General features: G+C 42.0%; 1 protein-coding gene across 2 annotated transcripts in view; it reads right to left on the reverse strand.

The window, feature by feature from the left end:
• Positions 1 to 25,456, reverse strand: part of LOC105917883 (von Willebrand factor A domain-containing protein 7) — a 43,212-nt gene that overhangs the window by 1,428 nt on the left and 16,328 nt on the right. The window contains exons 1-16 of one of the 2 annotated variants that reach the window (XM_036142986.1): positions 11,332 to 11,344; positions 11,029 to 11,096; positions 8,478 to 8,672; positions 8,117 to 8,389; positions 7,935 to 8,028; positions 7,673 to 7,807; positions 5,202 to 5,388; positions 4,952 to 5,127; positions 4,760 to 4,872; positions 4,547 to 4,663; positions 2,572 to 2,778; positions 2,357 to 2,489; positions 2,047 to 2,196; positions 785 to 877; positions 435 to 697; positions 44 to 337 (exon numbers count right to left, since the gene is read on the reverse strand). In XM_036142986.1, coding sequence (XP_035998879.1) covers positions 44 to 337; positions 435 to 697; positions 785 to 877; positions 2,047 to 2,196; positions 2,357 to 2,489; positions 2,572 to 2,778; positions 4,547 to 4,663; positions 4,760 to 4,872; positions 4,952 to 5,127; positions 5,202 to 5,388; positions 7,673 to 7,807; positions 7,935 to 8,028; positions 8,117 to 8,389; positions 8,478 to 8,660 — 2,418 coding nt within the window. In that variant the 5' untranslated portion in view covers positions 8,661 to 8,672; positions 11,029 to 11,096; positions 11,332 to 11,344. Of the gene's footprint in view, positions 1 to 43; positions 338 to 434; positions 698 to 784; positions 878 to 2,046; positions 2,197 to 2,356; positions 2,490 to 2,571; positions 2,779 to 4,546; positions 4,664 to 4,759; positions 4,873 to 4,951; positions 5,128 to 5,201; positions 5,389 to 7,672; positions 7,808 to 7,934; positions 8,029 to 8,116; positions 8,390 to 8,477; positions 8,673 to 11,028; positions 11,097 to 11,331; positions 11,345 to 25,456 lie in introns of those variants that run through there. The other variant, XM_036142987.1, reaches the window with a different exon arrangement.

Below are 25,456 nucleotides of genomic sequence, written 5' to 3' on the forward strand. Positions count from 1 at the left end.
GCTTTGAAGGAAGGTCATGTGCTTTCAGCTGTGGTGTTATTACCGAGTTTATTATGGAGAAGCGCAGCATGATGTAGTTGGAGTCAGTTCCATCCGGAGACTCGGCCTCAATAGTCAGGATGACGTCAGAACCAGACGGGGTGTTCTTTGGGGCTGACAGGGTCACGGTGCCATTAGTGCTGTTCCCACCTTCCAAGAACAAAATGGTTGGAAACGTTGATTCGAAACCTCCGCTGTTAGAGGCTCGGATGGTTACGTTTCCGTCTGGTCCATTTGACGCCACAGTGAAGGGTACAGAGAGCAGTGTGCCTGGTATAAAGACGTTTTCTGAATTGGCCTAAATAAAAAAAGAAAGACATCAGTGAGTTCAAATGTTAACTTTTCATCAATTATCAGGCTTTTGGTTGTGATGTTCATGCCACACTGATGCTTACTGTAAGAGTCAGATTGGAAGCTCTGAAGTTAGTGGGCGACTGTCTTTGAAAGTCATTTGAAGAGCCTTGAACTCTTCCCTTTACTCTAACCACAAACTCCACCACCGGCATCACATCGACCTGGACCAAAAAGTTCCCGTCCCCCTGTGACTCAACAACTCCCAGAGTCTCCTCCGACCCCTTTGATGATTGCACCAGAGCAACCTCTGTCACAGTTGCAGAGTCACTTCCTGTTATAGACACTAACAACCTGCCATTGACACCTTAAGAACAACAAAAAAGATTTTTACTGATTTAATCACATAAAAAAAAATCATATTACCATTTACATTATTAGCAAGTGTTTATACCTGCTCTGGGACGCGTGTCAAGAGAATCAAATCCATCGAAGGGACCCTCAGAAGGCTCGACGAAGTCAAACAAGAAGTCGACAGGACTCTGGCCTGAAAATACAAATATCCTCAAAGTAAATATGCATTTGATTTAATTTGAAAAACACTGTGTGACTGTTGAGGTTTTTTGAAAACTAATGAAAGTTTAGAACATGTTGCTAAAGCAAAGAGATTGTGACATCGTCTATTAAGGCGCATTGTGTCCCTTATTCTGTTTGTGTGCCGATTCAACAATTTGTTTTTTCATTTTTCTTTAGCTTCACAAAGTAGCTTTCAGTAAACAAATGTGTATTTTACTTTAGTTTTTACTTTTTTAACCCTATTTTCCTGATTTAGAAATACTGTTTAACATCATGTGTACTTCTTGAATAACATGCTTATAAAATTGCAGTTAGATGAGACATAGGTTGATACGCAAAGACTTTTTAATTGCTCTGATTGCAGGACTTCCTATGTAACATAAGGAATTTGTGATAAAGCCATGATTGTGACTTTATAGTAAAAAGAGATCACAGTTTGATATTTTGCCATATTGTCCACATCAACCTAAGGAACTTATTGTAAATTCAAAGAAACAAAACAGGCTGTGATACTTTTTTGTAGACATACACAGCTATACCAGTGCAAATTGCAGACTTATCTGTGGTCAGCTGGTTTCTAACCTTTTCATACATATTATAAAAACATGTTTTTGTAAGTCTTAACCGGAAGAAATAAAGCATATTTATACACAGAGCCCTTTCACGTCTTTGTTACAAATTAGGCACTCTTGTTTTCTAGATATATAAATTGGGATGAAGGGTACCAAATAGGATGCTGCATATATTGGCATGATCAAGAAATCTGTATCTACTCGCTTTTGGTAGAGGTGACAAAAATTGCACTTTGTACAGTATCAGAATTGAGGAAATTCAAAGCAGGATTGTTGTTTACTTGAAAGTGGTTCTTCGCACACACCACTTAAACTTAAGCCATATACACGGTAGTGTAACAAGACACAACATTACTTTGGTAACTGCATTACAAATGTATTCTTTTTGTAGGAAATTTACCTTTTGTGGTTTCTTCTGCATAAAACTGTGTATTTTTTGAAAACAACAAATACTACCAGAGCTATTATGAACAAATTACTTTCATTACAATGGCCTATTTAAAAAAGCATATGTTCAGACAATCTAAAAGCTTAAGTAGTAGCTACAAATGTTATGGCAGTCTCTCACCAATGACTCTCAGGGTGTAGGGGTTATCCGACTCTATTGTTATACCCCATTGTCCAACTTGCTTTTGTAACTGCAGTGTTTTGAAGTTTCCCACAGTCGTGGTGGACGTGATCAACGAGCCTGTTGAGTCGGTGCTTTGCTGAGATGCACCTGGAAATAAGGACAATGATAATCATACTTTGAGTAAATGTGGTTGCATATAAATCGTTCCTGTGACCGTAGCAGACTTGTAATATATTATGAACAACTGAAACACAAATATTTTGTGTGGGTTCAATTTTAACTGAATCATTGTGAGAGGAGATATTACCTGTTGGACTTGTGATTGTGAAAGTCAGGGATCTGCCGGTGATGTAAACTGTCGGGTTTGAGACAGTTTCATCCACAATGAAATTAAAACTATCCGTCTGTCCCAGGCTCCTGGAGGCCTGAAGAAGGGTCACCTGAGGGATCGTAGCAAGAGCTTAGACCAGAGAGATCTTGTACAAAGATGTGTACAAAGATGTGAACTTGCGCTTCAATTACCACAGAAGATCTGGCAAACTGGGTTATGATCGTTGTAGCAGCAGGAAGTTCGGCCTTTGTCACTTCGATGGCCTGACCCCCTGATGCCTGAGCCAGGTCTCTATACAGCTGAGCATCAGACTCTGCAATCATTCTTGTCTGCGGTTGGTTGCCGTTACTCCTCTTGCGACGATTAGTCACTACTGAGTCTGTAATCATAAAGTTGACCTGTAATGAGAAAACAATTATTCAAACCAAGCTAAACCCAATCGTGAAGACTAAATCTGGGGACCTTGACTTAAAAAAAAAAAAAAAAAAAAAAAACTGTTCCAGACAAGTACATTTATTCAATGCAACAAAGATAAATAGAAATATCTTTAGAAATATGTGTGTTGTATTGGATCATCACGTAAATGTCCCTTGAACCTTTTTGAAGTTTGTCATATAAAAACCACTGACCAAAACAAAGCTGTGCACAACTGGGGAGAAGACAAACATAATTTTCAAAAATCTTAAAAAAAAAAAAAGTCTGGCATTTCCATACAACAGGCCTCTGAAGATTTAACTTTCTGGTCATTCTTCTTTTCAAAATAGCTTTAGCTCAGATTAGATGGTGAGTGTGTATGGAAAAATGGTTTTCAAGCCTTGCCACACAACCACATATTACCATGATGGTGTGTTCATGGTGATGTGCTGTTGGGCCAAAAGTTTAATTCTGGTGTCGTCTGACCACTCTTATTCCACATGTTTTTTGTATGGCTTGAAACACACAGCAAGAAAATTAACATTTTGTGCCCGTTTTTTTAGGAATGAATTCTATTTGAAAATCTTCCGAACAGGTGAGATTTTCTCAAAATATTGTTTTAAACAAATCTACTTTAAACTTCCACAGCTTTTCCCCAAACCAGTCTGACATGTTCCTTAGACTTCAAGATGTCATGATTTTTCTTAGATGAACCCAGAATGGACACCACACACGCGGAGCTATTTACTGAGAGTTTAATGACAGAAAGATGAGTAGTGGATGATGAAACAAGAGAGGCAGGACTGGACTGGAACTGGGGTGTAGATGAGAGCAGGAGCTGACAGACCGGAGAGAGTTCTTGAGAGCAGGGCTGCTGAAGCACAGAGGAGGCCGGAAACCCAGCAGCTAACAGAGGCTTGACTTGAGGCACAGAGGAGACAGGAAACCCAGCAGCTGGCAGAGGCTTGACTTGAGGCACAGAGGAGACTGGAAACCCAGCAGCTGGCAGAGGTTTACACGAGGCACAGATTAGGGCAGGAAACCCAGCAGCTAGCAGAGGCCTATTGAAGCTCAGAGGTGGCAGGAAAATCCAGCAGCTAAAACAGGCCTTACTTGAAGCAGAGAGGTGGCAGGTAAATCCAGCAGCTAAAACAGGCCTTACTTGAAGCAAAGAGGTGGCAGGTAAATCCAGCAGCGAGCAGAGGCCTTACTTGAAACTCAGAGGTGAAACAGGAAAATCCAGCAGCAGGCAGAGACTTAACAAGAGACACAGGGGTGACAGGATTCCAGCAGCTAGCAGGGGCAAACCAGGCTAACAGACGTGAAGTGAGTGGAGACTGATGACGAACCGGTGGGGAAGAGATGACTGAAGGAGGCTTTTGTAGGGAGGCTGACAGGTGGAGTGAGTCTGACTAATTAATGCCTAACAGGTGTGACCGATTGCTGGGGAGTGGAAGGTGAGCTGAGTGAGAGGAAAAGGTGTAGGAAAATAACCAGACAAAAACTAAACCATGACACGAGACACTTTTCGTTCTCTAATAAACGTATGAGTCCCTCACAGAATCACTAGTTTTAAATTACAAACACATGGACTCTTTCTAGCAATTAGGGGACTTCTGAAGTCAGGGTCTGAAGTCTGAAGTCAGGGAACATGGCACATTTGATTTAATTTTTAAAAACGGTTGAGGGGTATGAATAATTTTTAGGAGGTACACTAAAAACACGAATCATAGTTGGCATGCAAACATTTACCACTGTTTGGGTCCGCTCTATCAGAGCAATCACTGTGTTCTTCAAGTGTTTGTCTTTAGCTGGTGCATCCGTGAAGAGAAAGATGTCAGAGTTGAACGGTGCACTACTTAACGCCAACTGTAAGACAATGCATGAATAGATTAAAGATCAGTTTCAGATAAAACTGCTTACAGATCAGCAGAATTTAAAGCTGTAGAATACAGTCAACATTACCTGCAGCCCAGAGAGACTCATCTCCTCGTTATCTCCTCCACCAGTAGCTGTCAGATGGTCCACAATATCCTTGAAAAGTGTGTCATCTGCTGTTCGAATCAGTGGCCCAAATCCTTGGGGGACAAAAGACAAAAATCTTAATTTTCTTCCACCTCATCAGACAGAAATCCTTACCTGATTCTAAAACCATACCTGGATCGCTGAAAGGTACGAGTATGTAAAAAGATGGTTTGTTCTCTGTTCCCTTATTACTCTCGATGATGCTGTTAGTGACCGTTTTCACCACTGCAATGTCATCACTCATGCTCTGTGAAGTGTCGGTGACAAAACATAGAGCTCTGCTGGATCCTCTCGAGATTCCCACCATCCTGAGATTTTCAAAGAGTTGGACAAAAATCAAAGGAAAAAAGCCGCCATCGGTGCACAGTGTGAACACACTTACTGCAGGAATGTTGTGTCTCCTGCTGCCAGTCGAATATCTTCCAGCATTTGACTGGTTGCAGCTATTGCCAAATTTGCTGCTCGTGTGTGGAGATGTCCGTGGCTGGATCTGAATGAATCCTTGTTAATCCCACCTTTTGGCTCGATTTTACTAGTTTCATCCAATATTCCTCCATGACTGCACTTTCCTTAGATTAAACCGGGGAAGATGATTAATACTTATGCACAGCTAGGTTTCCTAAAAAAAAAAAAAAAAAAAAAAAATATTTTTTTTATTATTAAAATGTTAATAAAAATGCCCTGCGATGGACTGGCGACCTGTCCAGGGTGTACCCCGCCTCTCGCCCATTGACAGCTGGAGATAGGCACCAGCACCCCTTGCGACCCCAATAGGGATAAGCGTGTTGGAAAACGAATGGATGGACAGGATCCAGAATATTATTTGTACCCTTTACAATTATTTATACCCTTTTTTGGGCACCACAATAAACAATTTATCTGTTTATCTTTTTAAGTCAGGTCTCTCATTGGGCCACTCCAGAACTTTAATGTTCTTTCCTGTCAGAAGAAGCAGGTTGGTCAAATTAAAATATTACTTTAAACCAAAACCCAGCAGAGGTATGAATAAATCTGGCCTTATCATTATCTGAAGGAATCCTTGTTAATCCCACCTTTTGGCTCGATTTTACTAGTTTGATCAAGTGGTCCTCCATGACTGCACTTTCCTTAGATTAAACCGGGGAAGATGATCAATACTGCTAGATTTCCTTTAAAAAAAAAAAACTTTAATTGATCTTTTTTTTTAAAATAAAATGTTAATAAAAAGCGGCATCCGGAATATTATTCGTTCCCTTTAAAATTATTTATATTCTTTTTTGGGCATCATAACAACCAATTTTTCTGTTAATCTATTCAAGTAGGGTCTCTTGCTGGGCCACTCCATAACTCTAATGTTACTTCCTGCCAGAAGAAGCATGTTTGTCAAATTAAAAGATTACTTTAAACCAAAACCCAGCAGAGGTATGATTAAATTTGCCCTTATTATCTTTTAATATATCACAAATAATAAGGATGTGGTTAACACTGAATATAACAAAGCAATGGTCAGTGTGAGAAAACATATGCCGTAAAAAAGCTCACCATAATCAACATGAACTGATGCAACAAGATGGAAAAGCGTCATGACTGAAAGACCTAGGTGTGGAAAACAGCTCAGGGGCCAAAAACAAAGGCGGTCTCTGCTGGAAAACTCTGCTCTTTGAGTACGTTCAGGAAGTCAGCTGGACCCATTTTCACATGTATGTCATTACCTAACCCAGGGCTGAGAACTTGAGCAACCAACATAACAATACTTCCCCAGGTTGTGGTGAGTGGGTTGTTCCAGGAAGGTGTGTGCAAAACAATTTTTTAGTTAGCCCTAGCAGGGTCCCTTCAAGAGCATTTCAATTATAAGTGCGTCAACATTATACGATTCCTCTTTAAAAATGTTAAGCAGTTAACATAATTTTAAATGTTTTGATGATTTAAGCAGCTAGACAAAAGAAACAATCTCTATTTTGATAGCTATATGAACAGTAATGATGGGATTGTAAAATTTGAATAATTCCTATTGCTTGATTAAATTTTAATGAATTCCGAATAAGTTATTGCCAGTTTACTGTAGTCTTGCAAGAACAACCAGTTAAACCAGACCCCACCCATATACCAAACTCTACTTAAACACATGTATGACCGTGGACAAAAGGATGAGGAAAGGACAACTCAACCAATTAACTTAGTTCAACAAATACTCCATCTTCGCAGTTTATTTCAAGCTATTACTTTCTAAAACACTTTGACTCAAGTTTTATTGATTAATTTAATTGTGTTGAAATAATTCTGACAGTCTTTAATGCTGAATTAGATCTTAGCTTTGCTTTATGCAGCTTATTAATTTGACCCATTTGAAACAACCTCTTCTAACTGACTATAAGACTATTTCTATCAGTGTGGCTGTGTTACTGATTGAGTGCTGTGACACAATAAATGTTCTGTCTGAAGTATTTTATTTCCCACTTGCTTGGTTAAATATTACTGATAACCTATTTGGTTTTAGTTAGTTTTACTTTTGCGGTGTATTTGCTGCATTCAGCGCAGGACAGGGGAAATGCTGAAACGGGCACACAGGACTGAAGCCTGTAAATGTTGTAGTCAGTTCACATTTGGCTACATTGCATTGTAATTGAAATTGAATTGAACTTTATGTAGTTAGGTCTAAATTCGTCAGAAAATTAGTTAAATAACGTTACAGCAATAAAAAATATTTTCAGGCTTATTACATAATTTGTAGCAGGGGTACCAATAACTATAAAGGGCAGGATCTATCATCAGTATCCAACCAATAAGACAAATGTTCAGAAAGATTACAGACTGGATCACACAGATCCGCTCATCAGATGTTTACTTTTTAAATGGAAAGGCATCTGAACTTACCAGATGGTTTGGTTGAGAAAAAAGGTTTGTGCCCAGTGTACCCAGAGGTCAGGATCTTCCCAGCTATTATGTCCTCCAGAATGTTGTTTGTGCAGTCGTCTCCGTCACAGCTGCGACAGGTGGCTCTGCTTTTATCTGATGGCGGGTAAACAAATGTTTCACATTTCTTTTAAAACCATTATCTTTGTAATATCATCCAAACTGCATTCTTTATCAGGAAAGTATTTGAAAACTCAGCCATCAGATCATGTCATTTCTTTACCTGCTATGTCACCAATGCTGGTTCCTGCTCTGATCAGATTAGAGTTTGGGAACCTGTACCCCAGCTCCACCCAATTACTGTGACTGTAAAAATCCTTCAACACGGAGAAGAGATGCAGACAGTTACCATTCAATCCAGAATGCTATTAAACTTTTTTTAAAAAAGTGAATGATGTTAAATACTTGCAAAGGATGCATGATTTCTCCCAGTTTCTGCCTCGCAGTCTCATAATTCTCCATCTTGTTGCTGGCTTTGACAGCGACCAGTCCGTCTGTGATGATTTTCTGTCCCTGAACAAACGTCTCCTTGTCAATGTGGAAGCTTGAATTGAGGGCATAGCGGATGTCTACTCGGATGTTCCTCAGCTGGATCGATAGGATGGCTAGGCGGAAAGTCTTTGACGACTGTGAGGCGCCACAGGCGGCAGCAACATTTTCTGCAGTGAAAGGCTGAGCCTGATAAGGCACATTTAATGTTAACAGGATTTAAAAGGGGATCCCATCAGTTTTTAGAGATAATAATGCACCAGGAGCATGTTCGCACCGGAAAGTTGAAGTTGGTTCCTTCAGTCAGGGCCAGAGAGCGACATGCCTGCAGAGTTGCATTCAGAATCGCTCGCTCTGTAATTTCCTGGTGGTTTAGAGAGTCACCTGGCAATAATTCAAAAGCCTGAGCGGCGATGTGCAGTAGGAGGAAAAAAGACACAGCCAACCCCGAGGAGATCATGGCTGAGGATTTCTAAGAGAAAGCAAACACCTTTCAGTTATTCATTTTCCTCCATCAGTCAGTTGCTTTGTAAGCCAGACAGATATGAAATACACAAATCTAGTCAAACGTTTACGTACACTTATCTTGGCTTTTTAATGATTTACTGGAATTTTTATTTTTCAAGAGATCAGTTATACAGCTTACAAGTTCAGCAACATTTTTGTGAATTTTAACTACAAAGGATTAAGATTTTACATAGAGGCCCAATTGTATTTACATCCCTGATGTAATTTGATTAAATGTCCCATAGCAAGTTTAAATTTTTTTTCTGGTCATAAAACAACTTTCTGGCATAAATTTGGCTGAATATTTTTGAACAGTCTTCTTATCAGGAATAGCTAACTTCAATTAAACATCCTAGAGTTTTAACCATAGACCATGGAGTTTGTTTAGGTTATATATAAGGCATGACATTTACAGTCACCTACATGAGCAAGTCAAATTCCTCTGGGGGATAAAGTCGTACTGAGAAAAATAATTGAAAACAATGTTTCACACCTGATAACACTACCAGATGTCAAGCATGATGGGGGTAGCGTCATGCTCTGGGTTTGATTTCCTGCCAGTGTCGGCAAATTGCGGAAAGTGAGTGGACTAATGAAGATGGAGGACTATGTCCAAATCCTTTAACAAAACTTTAAATCAAAAGCTAGATGGCTGAAACGTTGGGTGTTTTAAATTAATGATGACAACAATCATATACCATCATCTAACTTGGTTGATATGATGAAGCAAGCTGGGTACAACTGAAGTGAACAATTTCTAATAAGAAAAGAGGTGGATTATTTATCCAGAATTATGCAGGAGCTGGCTGACAGCTAGAATAATTAGATTTTTCTTTGAGACTTTCAAAGGAACATTGATCTCACATTGGAGAAATTCACTTGTCACATCGGCTCAATAGTCAGTCAATAGTCAGGATTAGGAAAATAAATAAATAAATAAAAAAATACAAAAGAAATCGGAGTAGGCAGATGATGTTATGTGTACTTCCCGGTTATATAAACACACATATACATATATATACATATCTATCTATCTATCTATCTATCTATCTATCTATCTATCTATCTATCTATCTATCTATCTATCTATCTATCTATCTATCTATCTATCTATCTATCTATCTATCTATCTATCTATCTATCTATCTATCTATCTATCTATATATATATATGCCTGCCCTACACACATATGTACTGACATATATTCACTTGGTGATAGCAGCACAGGTTATAGCACAGTGTATTAAATAGATTATTGCACATTAGTTATTGCCCAAAGTTATACCAGTTGTGGTTACAGTTATTGATAGCAGCAGAAGTAACTTCTTTCAGGATTATTGCACGGGTTATCGCACAGTGAATTACATAGATTATTGCACATTGGTTATTGCCCAAAGTTATAACAGTTGTGGTTACAATTACAGTGCAGCATTGTATAATCTGATAGCAGCAGGGGTGAATGACCTGCGGTAGTGCTCCTTTTTACAGACAGGATGTCTAAGTCTGGCACTAAAGGAGCTGCTCAGCTCCTCTACAGTCTGGTGGAGATAAAGAACATTTAAAAATATAACCATCATGAGGAAAACACATTGTTTACTGTGTCAATGGTATTGGCACCCGTTGCTGCAAATCAGTATGGAAACCTAATTTGGCCCACCTGTTTCAAATCACAAATAAGGATCACCTGTGATGAAGTGCCTCCACCCATGTGACATGAAATATCCAGTGAATGATCCTTTTGGTGTTTTGAAAAGCCACCTGTTATTCCTCCTTCATGTGTGACAATAGTAAAGACAAAGGAGCTGTCTGAGGACGGCTAAATCTCTAATGTGCTGTCAAATCCACCAAATCTTAAGGAGGGGTGTCAATATGTGTGCATATGCTGGTTTTCTGTTTATTCTTTTGGAATTACAATATCTAAGTTGACATAACAATTGTTTTTAATAAATTACTTTGGACTGTCAACTGAAAGAACTTGCTGATATAAATTTGGTCCATTTCCATTTATTTCTGAAGATATTCATTCAGTTTAGCAAAACATGTAGGGGAGGCATTAATGGTGAGCATATATATATATATATATATATATATATATATATATATATATATATATATATATATATATATATATATATATACACACACACACACACACACACACACACACACACACACACACATCTGTTATGCTTGTAAGTTATCTTATTGGTCCTTGAAGAAAAAGAAATGTTTGCATGAATCACTAAAAAGCCTGAAATGATAATGACAATCATCCGAGTGATCAGTGAATAGAAACTGATCAAATCAGTTAATTTACTTACCTGGATTATTAGCAATTTTGATTCTCTGTTCCTTTGGTACTAGCAGTCTCAGAACCAGCTTTATGAACCTATGTCAAGCCAAACAGTTTAAGTCAGTTTGAAAAGGGCTTTTTGAAAACGTTAGACTTTGTTTCTTGGATATGATAGATGACTTTAAAGCTGGAAAATATTAGTCTTGACAATTCAAAGATGTAGTCTTAGGAAATATTTTACTATTCGAAATATTGTGCTAATTCTATCCATGATGAAAGAGCTACGTTTCAGATCTCCTTTTTCATGGAGTGAAAGGAAAAAGCTACTCACCTTGATAATTCTCAGCTCACTTTGTGGTTATTTAGTCAACATCCGCCTTATAAGGGTGAGCTCCAAGGCGGAGTCATGCCAGAGCTGTTCTTCTTGTTACTTGTAATCATGCAGTTATGCAGATTTTCCTCCTAAACATCCTGTCTCGGCTGCTTCACTTTTGTTTCATATTTACATAGACATTGCATGTTTGAATTGAGACTTGAGACAATACTGAATACAAGTTATTCAAACACAAAGATTATCCTTCTTTAATTTTCTGTTAAGCATGAAAAAACAGTGTCATTTTCTTTAATGTTTGTTTTATTTTTATCGCTGTCCAAACCACAGCTTTTTTTACTGCATATTTCTCATTCCTGCATTAGCGTGTTTCTATAGATAGTTGATAGAGAGGAAAGCAAATACTTTTTTTTGCAATGCATGCAGGTGTCTCACAACAAAGTGCTGACAGGTGCCAAGACAAATCGAAAGCTTTATGAACCATCATTTCAATTGTACAATGCAGACCTGCAAATGCTGCTGGGCAGGATTTTTATCTGGGTCATAAGTTTGTTTTCGGTTTCTTTTAGATTAAATGACACTTTGTTAGATAGTTCCAACTGATTTTTATATTTCTATATTAACCATACAAGTCCTAATAGAAAAATATACCTTGTTGTTGGAAAAGCAACTTTTTATTTTATCAGATCATAAAAAACAACAACATCAGCTACCATGACAGACGACACACAGCTCTACGTCACCATGTCACCAGGTGACTATGAACCAGTTCAAGCACTGAGTAAATACTAGAAAGAAATCGATGCATGGATGTGTTGTGCCATACCACCGCCATGATGAATAATTGATGTCAGATTGAATTCTGAACAGTAGTATGGAGAAGGTAACAAAAGGAATTCCACCCTGCTGCAAACATGAGACCCTCACAGCCACAAAGGAGAGAGAGTCAGCAAGGACAGCCCCTCTCTCTCAGCAGGGTGCTTCTGTAAACACCCGACAGATAAAAGGTCAGAGTGCTTCTGACCACCTCGTCTTCAGACTCTTCACTTCAGACTCCAAGCTGCAGACCACGTTTCCAGGACAAAGCTACCAGCCGTCACCTGCTCTTTCCTTTAGACAAAAGGAGGAGAGGGAGGCTGGCTGAACCATGAGGCCACATGGTCTCTTCTGTCTGGGACATCTGAAGGAATGTGCCTGGACCAGCCACGCTTGATCCAGGGTCTGCTAAACTTGTCTGCCTGCTTCGATGGAGGACCTCCCTGGCATCAGAGGAACTGCTAGGACAGAGCTAAGCTGCACTATGACTTCTGTGCAAACTAGCCGCAAAGTAAGGGATGCCAAAACAGCTTTGTTCATTTTTGTCTGCTGTTGTAGGAAAGCAGACGCGAGATGGTGGATGCTTTCCCACACCAGACAAGCTGAGCGACCAGGTCTCCGATCCCTCCACATGCTGTTGCAGAGCTAAACACTAGCCTGCCAAGACAAACCAACAACTTTCCTGCTATCCAGTGCTCCTTCCTTAAATGACCAAAGTGGACAGAGCTCACACGAGGCAAAAGACAGGTTTGGACAGAGAGCGGAGGGAGAAGTTAAATGGTTCATTTGGAAATGTTTTGTAAATCGTTTGGACACATGGTTGCTTTAAAACGAAGAGCTTACAGGATAGCTCATTGCTAACATTCAGTACCATGTCATTGTCGAGTGTGTTTTTATGGTTATAACAAAGGTTATCTCCACAAGGGTTTCATACATTGATGAGACATGAATTTTTACATTATCCAGCCCACTCATTATGACTAAAATAAAACCGAAGCTTTTATTTGTTAGCGTTGAATGCCCGCTAGCCAAAATGCTATTAGCTTCTGTTAACATCCAGTTCCGGACATTCAAAAGGAGCTTCTTTTAAAGCATTAAGCTTAACCGTTCTGCTCTGCCATCGGCCGATAGAGCTATGAGCCTTATTCCCGCATTAATATTGAATATTAATCGGTTTAAAGGCAGTTTTGATAACTTTAGACTTTAACCGATTTAGCGACCGATCGCTACAGCAACCCCAGGGACCCAGAGGGAGAATCGCATTAATAAGATCGGCCATAAGGGTTAAATGATTTTATTTAGCAAATCAGTCTTTAGAATATTATTTACTCAAAATAATGTTCTGGTTAACTTGGGCTTTGCATTGTGAATGGATTGAAACACATGCCAAATGTTTTTTAACTCCATTCCATGTTTTTTTTTTTATCAGATCTGCAGTAAACAAGGATTAACTGAATTATTCTGATTATGATCAACCACTTTTCTTTTGTCTTTTGTTTGTTTTTGCATGTAAATAGTTCCTTAGCTTAGCTTCTTTTTATCTTCATTTTGCTTAGTAGTTTTGTTAAGTTTCACTAGCCTTGTAGAGAGAATTTACTAATCCAAATATTGTGTTAATACAGACAGCATTACATAGTGCTGTTCTCTGGATGTTCATTTTATTTCTGTTATTAAATTTGTGAACTTGAAAAGAAGTTGTCACTGCTTTATTCTATGTGTGTGCAGGTTTTGCTGTTAAAAGATCGCTAGTGCTTAAATTCATCCCTTTCAACCATTGTCTTGATATCAGCTCAAGAGCTGATCACCACCACCAGACAATACGTAACAGACAGATGGGTTATTTAATAAACATTAAATAACTTTAAACAGTGTATAATTGCACAATAAATGTGCCAAAATTGTCTTCAATTAAATAAAAACAAAACTTAAGTAATCATTTTTGGACCAATAGAGCAGCGTTCAAAGGTCAGCACACAGCTTCAACTGCTTCAGCTAGTAACCATTACCTGACTCTGCCAGATAGATTTGCTCCGCATATCCATCTGGAAACCTTCTGTTGAAGTAATTTTGGGAAGGGGCGAAAATACTGGTTAGCTCATTGGCCTATGTTGGTGATAGACGGGCCAAAAAAACCAATCAGATTCGTCGCCGCTCGTAACAGAGCGACGACGAAAACACAACCACAAGCCAAGCTACTCTTGCTGCTGCAGGTAAAGGCTCGTTAGCTCAGCAAAGAAATACTCTGTAATTCCGATAAAACTTGCTCGATAGCCGCGCTAACGCTAGTTTAATCAGCTGAAGCCGCCATGTTCTTTAGACTGAACTGTTGCTCCTCGTTGCGTCACACCTCAACCCGCCTCAAAGCCAACGCTGATTGGACGTTCGTTTGGTGAACGGCTCCAAATTTTCTTTAACGGAAAGTAGCCAGACTGGTCTGCGAGTGAAACCTTGAAAGCTCGCGAGATCAGGATGGTCTCACGAGGCTATAGTAACCATTGATCGGGCCCGAAATCTGGGTGTAGTAATGGACTCAGACCTGAACCTCCAAAAGCATCTAAAGACAGTTACAAGGTCGGCTTTCTATCACCTCAAGAACATTTCCAGGATTAAAGGACTGATGTCTCAGCCTAATCCATGCGTTTATTTTTAGTCATATTGATTACTGCAGCAGTGTTTTCACCGATCTGCCTAAAAAGTGGATCAGACAGCTGCAGCTGATCCAGAACGCTGCTGCCCGCGTCCTCACTAAGACTAAGAAAGTAGAGCACATCACCCCAGTTCTAAAATCCTTACACTGGCTCCCTGTATCTCAGAAAATAGACTTTAAAATACTTCTGTTAGTCTATAAATCCCTGAATGGCTTAGCACCTAAATACATCACAGACTTGTTATCAGTGTATCAATCCTCCAGACCACTGAGGTCTTCTGGCTCCAGCCTACTCTGCATACCTAGAACCAGAAACAACACAGAGAAGCAGCATTTAGTTCCTATGCTCCACTTATCTGGAACAAACTTCCTGAAAACTGTAAGTGCTGAAAGCCTGATGTCCTTTAAATCGAGATTAAAATCACATTGGTTTAAGATTGCCTTCGACTGTTCTAGTTAAGCTGTTTTAAATAAAATTAGTTAAACATTGTAGTACAACTGTTTTTAATGTTTGCTTAATAGTTTCTATTCTCCCATGTTTTATTTTGTTTCTACATTTTATTCCAACTTGTTTTTATTCTGTTTTATTTTCCTATATTTTAATCATATAAAGCACTTTACATTGTCTCTGTACTGAAATGTGCTGTAAAAATAAATTTGCCTTGCCTTGCCTAGAGGGAGGGTCACAGTTCCAGCTTGGTGTTTTGAGGCTTTCAGATGTTATCTGCTTGAGTTTATCTGATCTGTGCGTCTACGAATGCGTCTTGATGTAAAGATTGACCAAACCTGTTGGTTGTCAACTTCTTTGTCTAGCAGTAGGGGTTTTGTTTGAGACATATCCGGATGCAATAATCCATGTCAAAAAAATAATGCTTTGATCTGAATTCTCATTATTGTTGTCCCACAACCTTTCTTTTGCTCTTGTTCTGAGGTGCTAATGAGGCACTTCAAACATAGCCCCATCCTCCAAGTAGCAGAGCGCTCCAATCTAAGCTGGAAGTCCTTGACCTTGTTTAGCAAATACTTTGACATTATTGTTCACAAAATGTGATAAAAATGGAAAAAAACTGAACGGCTTCAAAAATATGACCTAAACAGAATATATAAAGAGATCTGTGCAGCACCTGGAGAGCCAAATAAACTTTTCTGCACTCCTAGAGACTCCAAGTACACAACAAAATGTATTTAAGGGCTGAAATGTAGGTTTTGCCTGATATGTTCCCTTTAAGGAAACAAGACTACCTTTCTCTCTGCTGCTTGCTGTAAAAATGTGTAGAGAGATTTTGGTGTGGTCTCAGGGACGGACTGGTACAAAAAAACCCTGCCCTGGCACCACAGTCGATAACACAGATCTTTTTGTTTCAGTCTTTTCAGTCTGTTGAACGTGTAAAACAAAGAAAAGAGAAAGAAAAAGTATAAAGATTAGAAATGACAAGGAAATATGAGAGAGATAGATAGAGAGAGAGAGAGAGAGAGAGAGAGAGAGAGAGAGAGAGAGAGATCTTCAAGTTAAAAACAGCAATGTAGAATCTGAAATCTGAAAATTTAAGAAGGCTGATACATGTAAGAGCAACATCTTGAGATGTTAGTAAATGCCCTGTGTAAATGCTAAAAATTCAACTGGTGGGATCTTATCAAAGTGGGCATTGCCTATTTCCACCCAGCTACTGTGACTGCAGAAATCCTTTCTTTGTAATGGCTGTTTATTTAAGTACGAGTAGTTGTGACCTTTTGCCTCTCGTTGGCAACAAAGTAAAGTGTTTCATTCACAAAGCCCAGCAGAAATCAATGTTATCTGATCGGCTCTAACCTGTTTGAGCTGAACCTGTTAGTCTCGCCTTTTTTTTCTTTTTTTTTTTCTCTCCCAGTGTCCTGTCTAGCAATGTGGCAATAAGAATTGATGTCTTAATGCCAAACAGAGCTCGACAGATTTTGCTTTCACAAGTGGAGCAAACAGCTTTCGCCATAGTGCTCCGCTTGATTTATGCATGTAAATAGCTTTATTGTGATTTCTGCAGGGAGAATTTCAAATTATATGGACACTACAATGGGAAAGTAGGAGAGTAAAGGAAGAACAAGAAGAGAAAAAAAAGAAAGAGAAGAGGTGAAAGAAAGAAGAGATAAAAGGGACAGAATGATAAAACGTCCTCTGTCTGCTCCATCACCTGGAAAGAGAGATGCAAAAAGAACAGCACAACCAACAGACATAAAGCAACAGATACAATTGAGTAACACCTTGATGCCATTGCTAAATCATATGTATTATTATTTAAGCTGACATGTGTAAAGTGATACCTGAAAAAAGAAAGAGAAAGAAAATAAATAAATAAATTACAGGCTTTCTGTATATAAGTGAACACTTAATACCTGGAACCCTGCACCTGTGGGAGTTTGTGAGAGTACACAAGTTTAGGTGAGAATTATTCAGAAGGAAATAGCTTGATAGTGGTTGTGGAGAACCAAAGACCCGCCTTCCCCGAGCACAGAGGCAGGGGTCAGGGGACCCATAACCCCGGACTCCCAAAGGGACCCCCAAAGCAGGGCGTCCAAGAGGGGCCAACACAGGAAATCTGCAACCCCCCCCCCCCCCGAGGAAAGAGTAGAGACGACCCTGAGGAAATCCCCCAGCCACCGCAATGCCGACGTCCCAAGGAGCCGCAGTGACGAGCCCGTGGGCTCCGCCTGGCAGCCAGCCGCGCTGAAGTGGTCACGGCCATGGGCCCTGAGGGCCAGAGGCCCCAGGGACACCCCGCCCCCGCTGCGGGGGCCCCAGCCGACCCCCGGGGGGCCAGGCCCCCAAAGCCGCCACCGGGAATGGACCGGCACCCACCCGGGAACCCGGCCCAAACCCGAGGACCGTTAATGCGCCAGAGGGCCTAAGGCACCTGCCAGCACAGTGGAGGAGGGCAGGAGGTGGGGGGGATGGGCTCCGCACCTAGCGGAGACTTGAGATGTTCTTGGGAGAGGGAGCGGACCGAACCCGTACCTGGAACAAAAAACCTCCCTAGTGCCCCACTCACCACACACAGACTTACAAAAAAAAGGACGCTGTACACACATTCCCACATAACACTCACATCCACAATTCAACTATACCACTGCCTGTGCCCGACCCCCGGACCAGGCCCCCCCAAAGAAGGGGGGCCAACATGACCCGTACGGGCCATCCAACCAGAACCCCCTTCACCCCCTAAATACCTAATAAACCCCCTCCCTCCCCCACCTTACCCTAGCCACCCCTGCCCCCACCTCTTTCTTGGGAGAGCAGAGGCGTCAGCCCCAGACCTGGCAAGCCGCTGGCTACCCACAGCAGCCCCCTGCCAAGACCCCGGATCCAGTGGCCCGCTCTTCCTCCAGGCCCCAGACTCCGTGCCGCGATCGGAGATCGGGGGTGTGCAAAAGACCCCGATCTTCCCAACGCCCGCTCAGATGTTGTGTTGTTGCATTTAAAACTGGGAGCACCGAAGAGGGTGCACGGCACAGCCCACCCCCCCACCCCCCCACCCCCACCCCCGGAAGGAACCTGGTGCCAGCGCCCCCCCTCCAAGCAACTACCCAGAACCCTCAATGTCTAGATGCGAGAGGGGGTGAAGGGAGCCGTCCGAGGCGAGGCTCACACAATAAAAGCCCCCCCCCCCCCCCCCAGACGTCTTCACCCCCGCCCCCCGTACCATGGCCTACATGAATGTGCGTTGTGAAAATGTTTGGAGTGAAAGTGTCTAAAATGCATGATAAAATTGGGGAGAGGGATGTCATCAGAAAGTGGCAACCTCCAGTAACGCCCCCCTCTCCAAGGACCTACATGTGAGGCGGCGTGATGGAGCAGGCAGAGGGAGGAGACCGGGGATGGGGAGCAAAGGACTGAGGAGCCAATCCAGGGAGCCAGCTCCCCTACTGACTCCAATAGGCACCCCTGCTCCCAGAAAGCCCCACACAGATCAGATAAGGTCCCGCCTTTGAAATCGGGCTCTACCAGCAGCTGTCCAGACTGATATGCTGTGTTAATGGTGTAAGTCGGTCTGGCTGGCCAGGCTATGCTTTGCCCGCAGCTGTGAAAGAGTTAGTAGTGAACGGTTATCTCTGCACACAAACAAAACATGCAAAACACATGCTGGTTGTTTTTTGTCCCCTCAACAATAATTATTTCTAGTATTCCCAATTTAATTTACACAATATACTGGGAAAGAGAAGATTTGCCCTCAGACAGAGCAAAGACATGACATACCTGCACTATGATATTTAGGATTTCTTTCTGTGTGATGTCTTCATGAATCAAGGAGTCTACAATTAATAATTTAGAAAGAAGGTTGTTATGATTTAGAAGTCTTTGAGATTTTGATTTTATTTGTGTTTGTTTGGCTTTATGTCTTGCTTTTTATTGTACTATTTAAGTCTTGTTGTCATGAATTGTATGACGAACCCGACCATAGCCACACACAGAGCTTGGATGAAGAGCTTCATTGAAGGTTGAGGTTAGTGGAGAATGTGACCAACAGTTTATACCAGGCTAGAGCAGGAGGACGGATGGGAGCTGGAGAACTGCGGGTGCAGTGCTGTGTAGAAGACGAGAAAGAGCTGGGGTAGAGGATGAGTCAGCAGCACAGCGAGGAGAGTTGCAGTCAGGCACAAGGAAGGCAACAAGGGATGAAGACTGTTGCATGTGGAGAAGCAGCAGGACGGAAAATGAAGAGCGCAGTCGTGAGTTGACGTGGACAGACATGAGCAGTAATGAGCAGACGATCCGGAGGGGAAGAGCTGACTGAGGTGAGTCTTTATAGTAGTGTTCACAGGTGGAATGAATCCGGGCTTGATTAGGGGCGGCAGGTGAAACTGATCAGAAGGTGGAGTGGAGAACTGGAGGTGTATGGGAGGTGGAAAGTGCCATGAAATGTCCATGGTGCAGCAGGCAAAACTGCACCATGACACTTGTGTTCTTTAGTTTACTTTCAGTGCCCATCATTTGTTAGTTTTCATTATTATGGTATTCTTTATTATGTTATTCTTTACCCCTCCCTGGGCTGCCACCTTACCGTGGTGGAGGGGTTTGAGTGTCCCAATGATCCAAGGAGCTATGCTGTCAGGGGCATTAAGCCCCTAGTAGGGTCACCCAAGGCAGGCAGGTCCTAGGTGAGGGACCAGACAAAGAGCAGCCCAAAACCCCCTTATGAAGAGTAAGATTAATGGATATCGTGTTCCCTCGCGCGGACCCCACTGGGGCCCCACTCTGGAGCCAGGCCTGGAGGTGGGGCACGTTGGCGAGCGTCTGGTGGCGGGGCTTTTACCCATGGAGCCCGGCCGGGCTCAGCCCGAAGAGGCGACATGGGTCCCCCTTCCGATGGTCTCACCACCTGTCGGAGGGTGGCAGTAGAGGGCGGGGACCTTGGCATTCCGATCCTCGGCTGCAGAAGCTGGTTCTTGGGACGTGGAATGTCACCTCTCTGGTGGGGAAGGAGCCTGAGCTCGTGCGCGAGGTTGAGAGGTTCCGACTAGAGATAGTCGGACTCACCTCGACGCACTGCTCAGGCTCTGGAACCAGTCTCCTTGAGAGGGGCTGGACATTCTTCCACTCTGGAGTTGCCCCTGGTGAGAGGCGCCAAGCTGGGGTGGGTATACTTGTTGCCTCTCATCTCTGTGCCAGCCCGTTGGGGTTCCTTCCCGGTGAACGAGAGGGTGGCCTCCCTCCGAATTTATGTGGGGGGACGGGTTCTGACTGTTGTTTGTGCTTATGCACCAAATGGCAGTTCAGATTACCCACCCTTTTTGGAGTCCTTGGAAGGGGTACTGGAGAGTGCCCCTCCTGGGGACTCCCTCGTTTTGCTGGGGGACTTCAACGCTCACGTGGGCAATGACAGTGGAACCTGGAGGGGCGTGGTTTGGAGGAATGGCCCACCTGATCTGAACTCGAGTGGTGTTCTGTTGTTGGACTTCTGTGCTTGTCATGGATTGTCCATCACAAACACCATGTTCAAGCATAAGGGTGTCCACATGTCCTCTTGGCACAAGGACACCCTAGGCCGCAGTTCAATGATCTACTTTGTTGTCGATTCATCTGATCTGCGGCCACATGTCTTGGACACTCGGGTGAAGAGAGGGGCGGAGCTCTCCACTGACCACTACCTGGTGGTGAGTTGGCTCCGATGGTGGGGGAGGAATCCAGTCAGACCTGGCAGGCCCAAACGTATTGTGAGGGTTTGCTGGGAACATCTGGTGTTGGTGCATGTCGCGGCGGAAACCCTCGAACACGCTGGTGGACGCCATCGGTGAGGGAAGCCATCAAGCTGAAGAAGGAGTCCTATCGGGCTTTATTGGCCTGTGGGACTCAGCTGATGTGTACCGGCAGTTGAAGCGGCAGGCGGCTCGGCTGGTCGCTGAGGCAAAAACTTGGGCGTGGGAAGAGTTCGGAGAGGCCATCGAGAAAAACTTTCGTACGGCTATGAAGCCATTCTGGTCCACTATCTGGCATCTCAGGAGGGGGAAGCAGTGCGGTACCAACACTGTTTATAGTGGGGGTGGTGTGCTGCTGACCTCGACTCGGGACGTTGTGCATCGGTGGGCGGAATACTTCGAAGACCTCCTTAATCCCACCAACACATCTTCCATTATGGAAGCAGAGCCTGAGGACTCTGGGTTGGGTTCTCCCATCTCTGGTGCTGAGGTTGCCGAGGTTGTTAAAAAGCTCCTCGGTGGCAAGGCTCTGGGGGTGGATGAGATTCGCCTTGAGTACCTTAAGGTGGCCTTAGGATTGCGTCTCTACTATATGCGGATGACGTGGTCCTATTGGCTTCATCAGGGCGTGATCTACGGCTCTCACTAGAGCGATTCGCAGCCGAATGCGAAGCGGCCGGGATAAAAATCAGTGCCTCCAAATCCGAGACCATGGTCTTGAACCGGAAAAAGGGTAGAGTGCCTTCTCCGTGTTGGGGAGGATGTGCTGCCCCTAGTAGAGGAGTTCAAGTATCTTGAGGTCTTGTTCACGAATGAGGGGAAGATAGAGCGGGAGATCGATAGGCGGATTGGTGCGGCGTCTGCTGTGAAGCGGGCGCTGTACCGATCCGTTGTGGTGAAGAGAGAGCTGAGCCAAAAGGCGAAGCTCTCGATTTACCGGTCGATCTACGTTCCTACCCTCATCTATCATCACAAACTTTGGGTCGTGACCAAAAGAACGAGATCCCGGATACAAGCGGCCGAAATTAGTTTTCTCCGTAGTGTGTCTGGGCTCTCCCTTAGAGATAGGGTGAGGAGCTCAGTCATCTGAGGAGGACTCAGAGTAGAGCTGCTGCTCCTCCACGTCGAGAGGAGCCAGTTGAGGTGGCTCGGGCATCTGGTTAGGATGCATCCTGGATGCATCCTGAAGCTGCTACCCCCGCGACACGACCCCGGATAAGTGGAAGAAAACCGACGGACGGACGGATGTTATTCTTTAGTTTAGTTTTTCCTTTTTGGGCTGTTAGAGTTTTGCCTGTTAGAGCTCAAATATTTTTGTACACACGTAGCCAGCCTTTATAAAAACAAATCTCTCGCACTCATTGTTTTTAAAAATAATATCATATAATATCAAACACAAGGGTCATTATTAGAAAAGTTTTCATCTACACAAACCTGCACAAATACAAAACTGAGGCAGATGCGTAGGGGCCAGTGTACTGCAAAGCTAAAACCTATGTCAGTGAGTCAAAATCCTTCAACGCAATGGAGACTTTGTACCGCATTGTGCCTCTGTATTGGGAAGAAGAGTTGGTGCAAAACAGATGACCTCCTTGCGCTCTTTCTCCTTTGCACTTCAATTTATTGGAACATCTGGGCTTGTGAACACTAACAAGCAAAAAGGAGGAAACATTCCTGGCTTGTTGACTTCAGTCACTTTTGTCTATATAAATTAATTTTATAAATTAAAATGACTGCTTCACAAATCGTAACTAGACTTTGTGATTAATAATAAGCAAATTCCAAACTTGTCTACCAAATAAATAAGCAACAATTAAAAAAGGTTTCATTGCATATGTATAATTTGTTTTTCAAATAACCAACGCATTGACATAGTGTATACATGTTTTTATTGAAATTTTAATGCAAACATGCTATGTGACATATTTCACCGTATTACCACTGCATTGTTTATGTTTATAGTTTGTTACAAAATCTTAATTGGGTTAGTAATGCAGTGGGTGTATCGAGTCAGTTAAAATGAAAGCATTTCAAGCATTGTATTTCTTGCCATCAGACTACGTTAGAGTTAAACATTTGTATGGTCTGACAGCAAAAACAAGTTTCTCAAGTTACCTGTCTTACAATGAAATAAAAGTGAAAGTATTCAGACACATTTAATCTGTTAGTTAGTGCCTGTGCTTTACTTTTACCATTAGTTCTCACTAAGGCAAGGAAACCAGGCCATCAAAAAATATTTGTCATATATAATATTCTTTCCTCATAAATATGAAAAGGCAACCTTATTTCTAGACAATATTTAATGTGTTTAATTAATTTTAAAGGAAATGTCAAATTAATTGGTCAAAAAGGAAAATATTTATGAAATAAAATTTATAATTAAAAACAGGTAAAGCCAAAAAGTCAAAAGAATTAAAAAAAAAGTCTAAACAAAACAAGTGAAATACATAAACGTGGCTAAAAGTTTCAGAGGACAGCTTTTAGTGTTTTTGTCATCTGTCTGTCTGTCTACAGTGTTAAAAAAAATTAGAGGCTAATATAGAGTCAGCTAAACATCTGGACTATTGATTTGGTCAGTTCAGTTGTAGAGGGGGTTATTAATAAGTGTCAATTGTTCTTGTATTAATCAAAGTAACAATAGATGCACTAAAGGTACAACAATGAGATGACTCCAAAAACAGGAATTGTTTTGCAGATGGAGAACACCATTTTTCACAGGTTTTTCATAGTTTTACATTTGACCATGGTTTATGTATTTATAGCACAGCAGGTAAACCTGTGAACACTACACTTACACAGTTCACACACTGCTTATAGATTTATGTTTGGGTAGTGTATATATCTCAATATATCACAATGTCGGCAATTTTCTTAGCTTTCATTTTAGCCATATTAAAGAATAAATAAATTAATAATCGGATAAGAATCAACGTGTTACAACCAATTTTGCTCATGCTGTTAATGTGTTGGTCTGGTGAGGCATCTCCATGGAGGGACACACAGACCTGTACAGGATAAACAACTGCACTCTGACTGCCTTTAGGATGAAATCCTCAGACCTGTTGTCAGATCCGGGTGCTGAGTTCCTCGTGGTGCATGATAATGCATTAAGAAAATTTAACTAGCTGCAGCAGGTTTCACTTTCACTTTCACAGTGACTTTGGATTGGATCTTTATCCAAAATGTGGACATTTTGGTCCTCAAAAGAGTGTCCTTTGTCCTTAAGATGTAGGTGGACAGCAGAGTCTTGACCTGAGGAGGTAGCTCTCCTGTTTTGAGCCATGCGTCTGTGGAGAGGTTGTTTGGTTTCTCCAATATAAAGGTCAGAACATTCCTCACTGCACTAAACTGCATACACCACTCCGCTCATCTTAGGTTTGAGTGTTTTGTCCTTGGGATGCACCAGCCTCTATCTAAAATGTCCACATTTTGGACAAAGAAGACCGATGGTTTGAAAGGGGTGTGAAGGAAGCCATCTACGTTAAAAGAGAAAAAAACAACCTTAAACAGAGGAGGAGCCCTTAGGTTCCAACTCTCAAAAACTTACAATACAGCTATAGAATTAATTCCGGCCAATCATCACCTCAGTTCTCACCCTCATATTGGTGATCAAAACATCGTTCCTTTAAGCCAGGCCAACAACAATCCTAACGACTCCTCGTTACAGAGGAGTGGAACAGTTTCGGTTCAATCTGCTGCCTTAATGACTTTAACGACTGCCCATTACCAAGGGGTGGACCTGTTTCAGTGTAATTTGCATGTTGTCTAAGCCATTACAAGGCCTTTGTTAGGCAGTAGTATAAAGCTTGTTACTCCACATTACTCCAGACTTTTTGAATTGAGAAAGTTTCCTGGAGAGGAATCAAAACGTCTTCAACTACGGAAAACAAGTCCAGTTGCTTTGTTTTTCCTCTTCAGATATTGCCAAACAAGTAAACACATTCTTTCTAGTAGATCATCGTAGATCATCTTGACTTAGTAATAGTTCATCACATTAAAGATAAGGTTGAGCTTTCACAGCACCATAAAACGGATGAAAGACAAAAAGCTAAATTCAATAAATTGCAACGGAAAGCAGCACCTACACTAGACACCAAAATACCCCATGAGGAGGCCACCAACATCAATGTTCAGGACAAGTGGTTTAAAAACCCTCTCTAGCAGGTCGCTGACGAAGCCAGAGATGGAGGTACTGAGTAAAGGTTTGAATTTTGCCATTTCTCCACAAGAAATACCCATTGTGGAACTGATACACAATGCGAACACAAGACTGGAGCAGCGTAACAGGCAGTGTACAGCTTTCGCGCATGCGCACTAGATGGTAATCAACCGCTCATCTTATTATAACAAGACTTATTATATCCAGGGGAAGACTTTCCATGCTTATATGGACTCTCAAAAATTCACAAGGAAGGAACACCACTCAGACCCATTGGCAGCAGCATTAACTCAGGAACATATAACATTGCTAAACAGCTTGCTAGTATTTTAGCCCCC

This window comes from Fundulus heteroclitus, chromosome 11, assembly GCF_011125445.2.
Source record: "Fundulus heteroclitus isolate FHET01 chromosome 11, MU-UCD_Fhet_4.1, whole genome shotgun sequence".
Classification (NCBI taxonomy): domain Eukaryota; kingdom Metazoa; phylum Chordata; class Actinopteri; order Cyprinodontiformes; family Fundulidae; genus Fundulus; species Fundulus heteroclitus.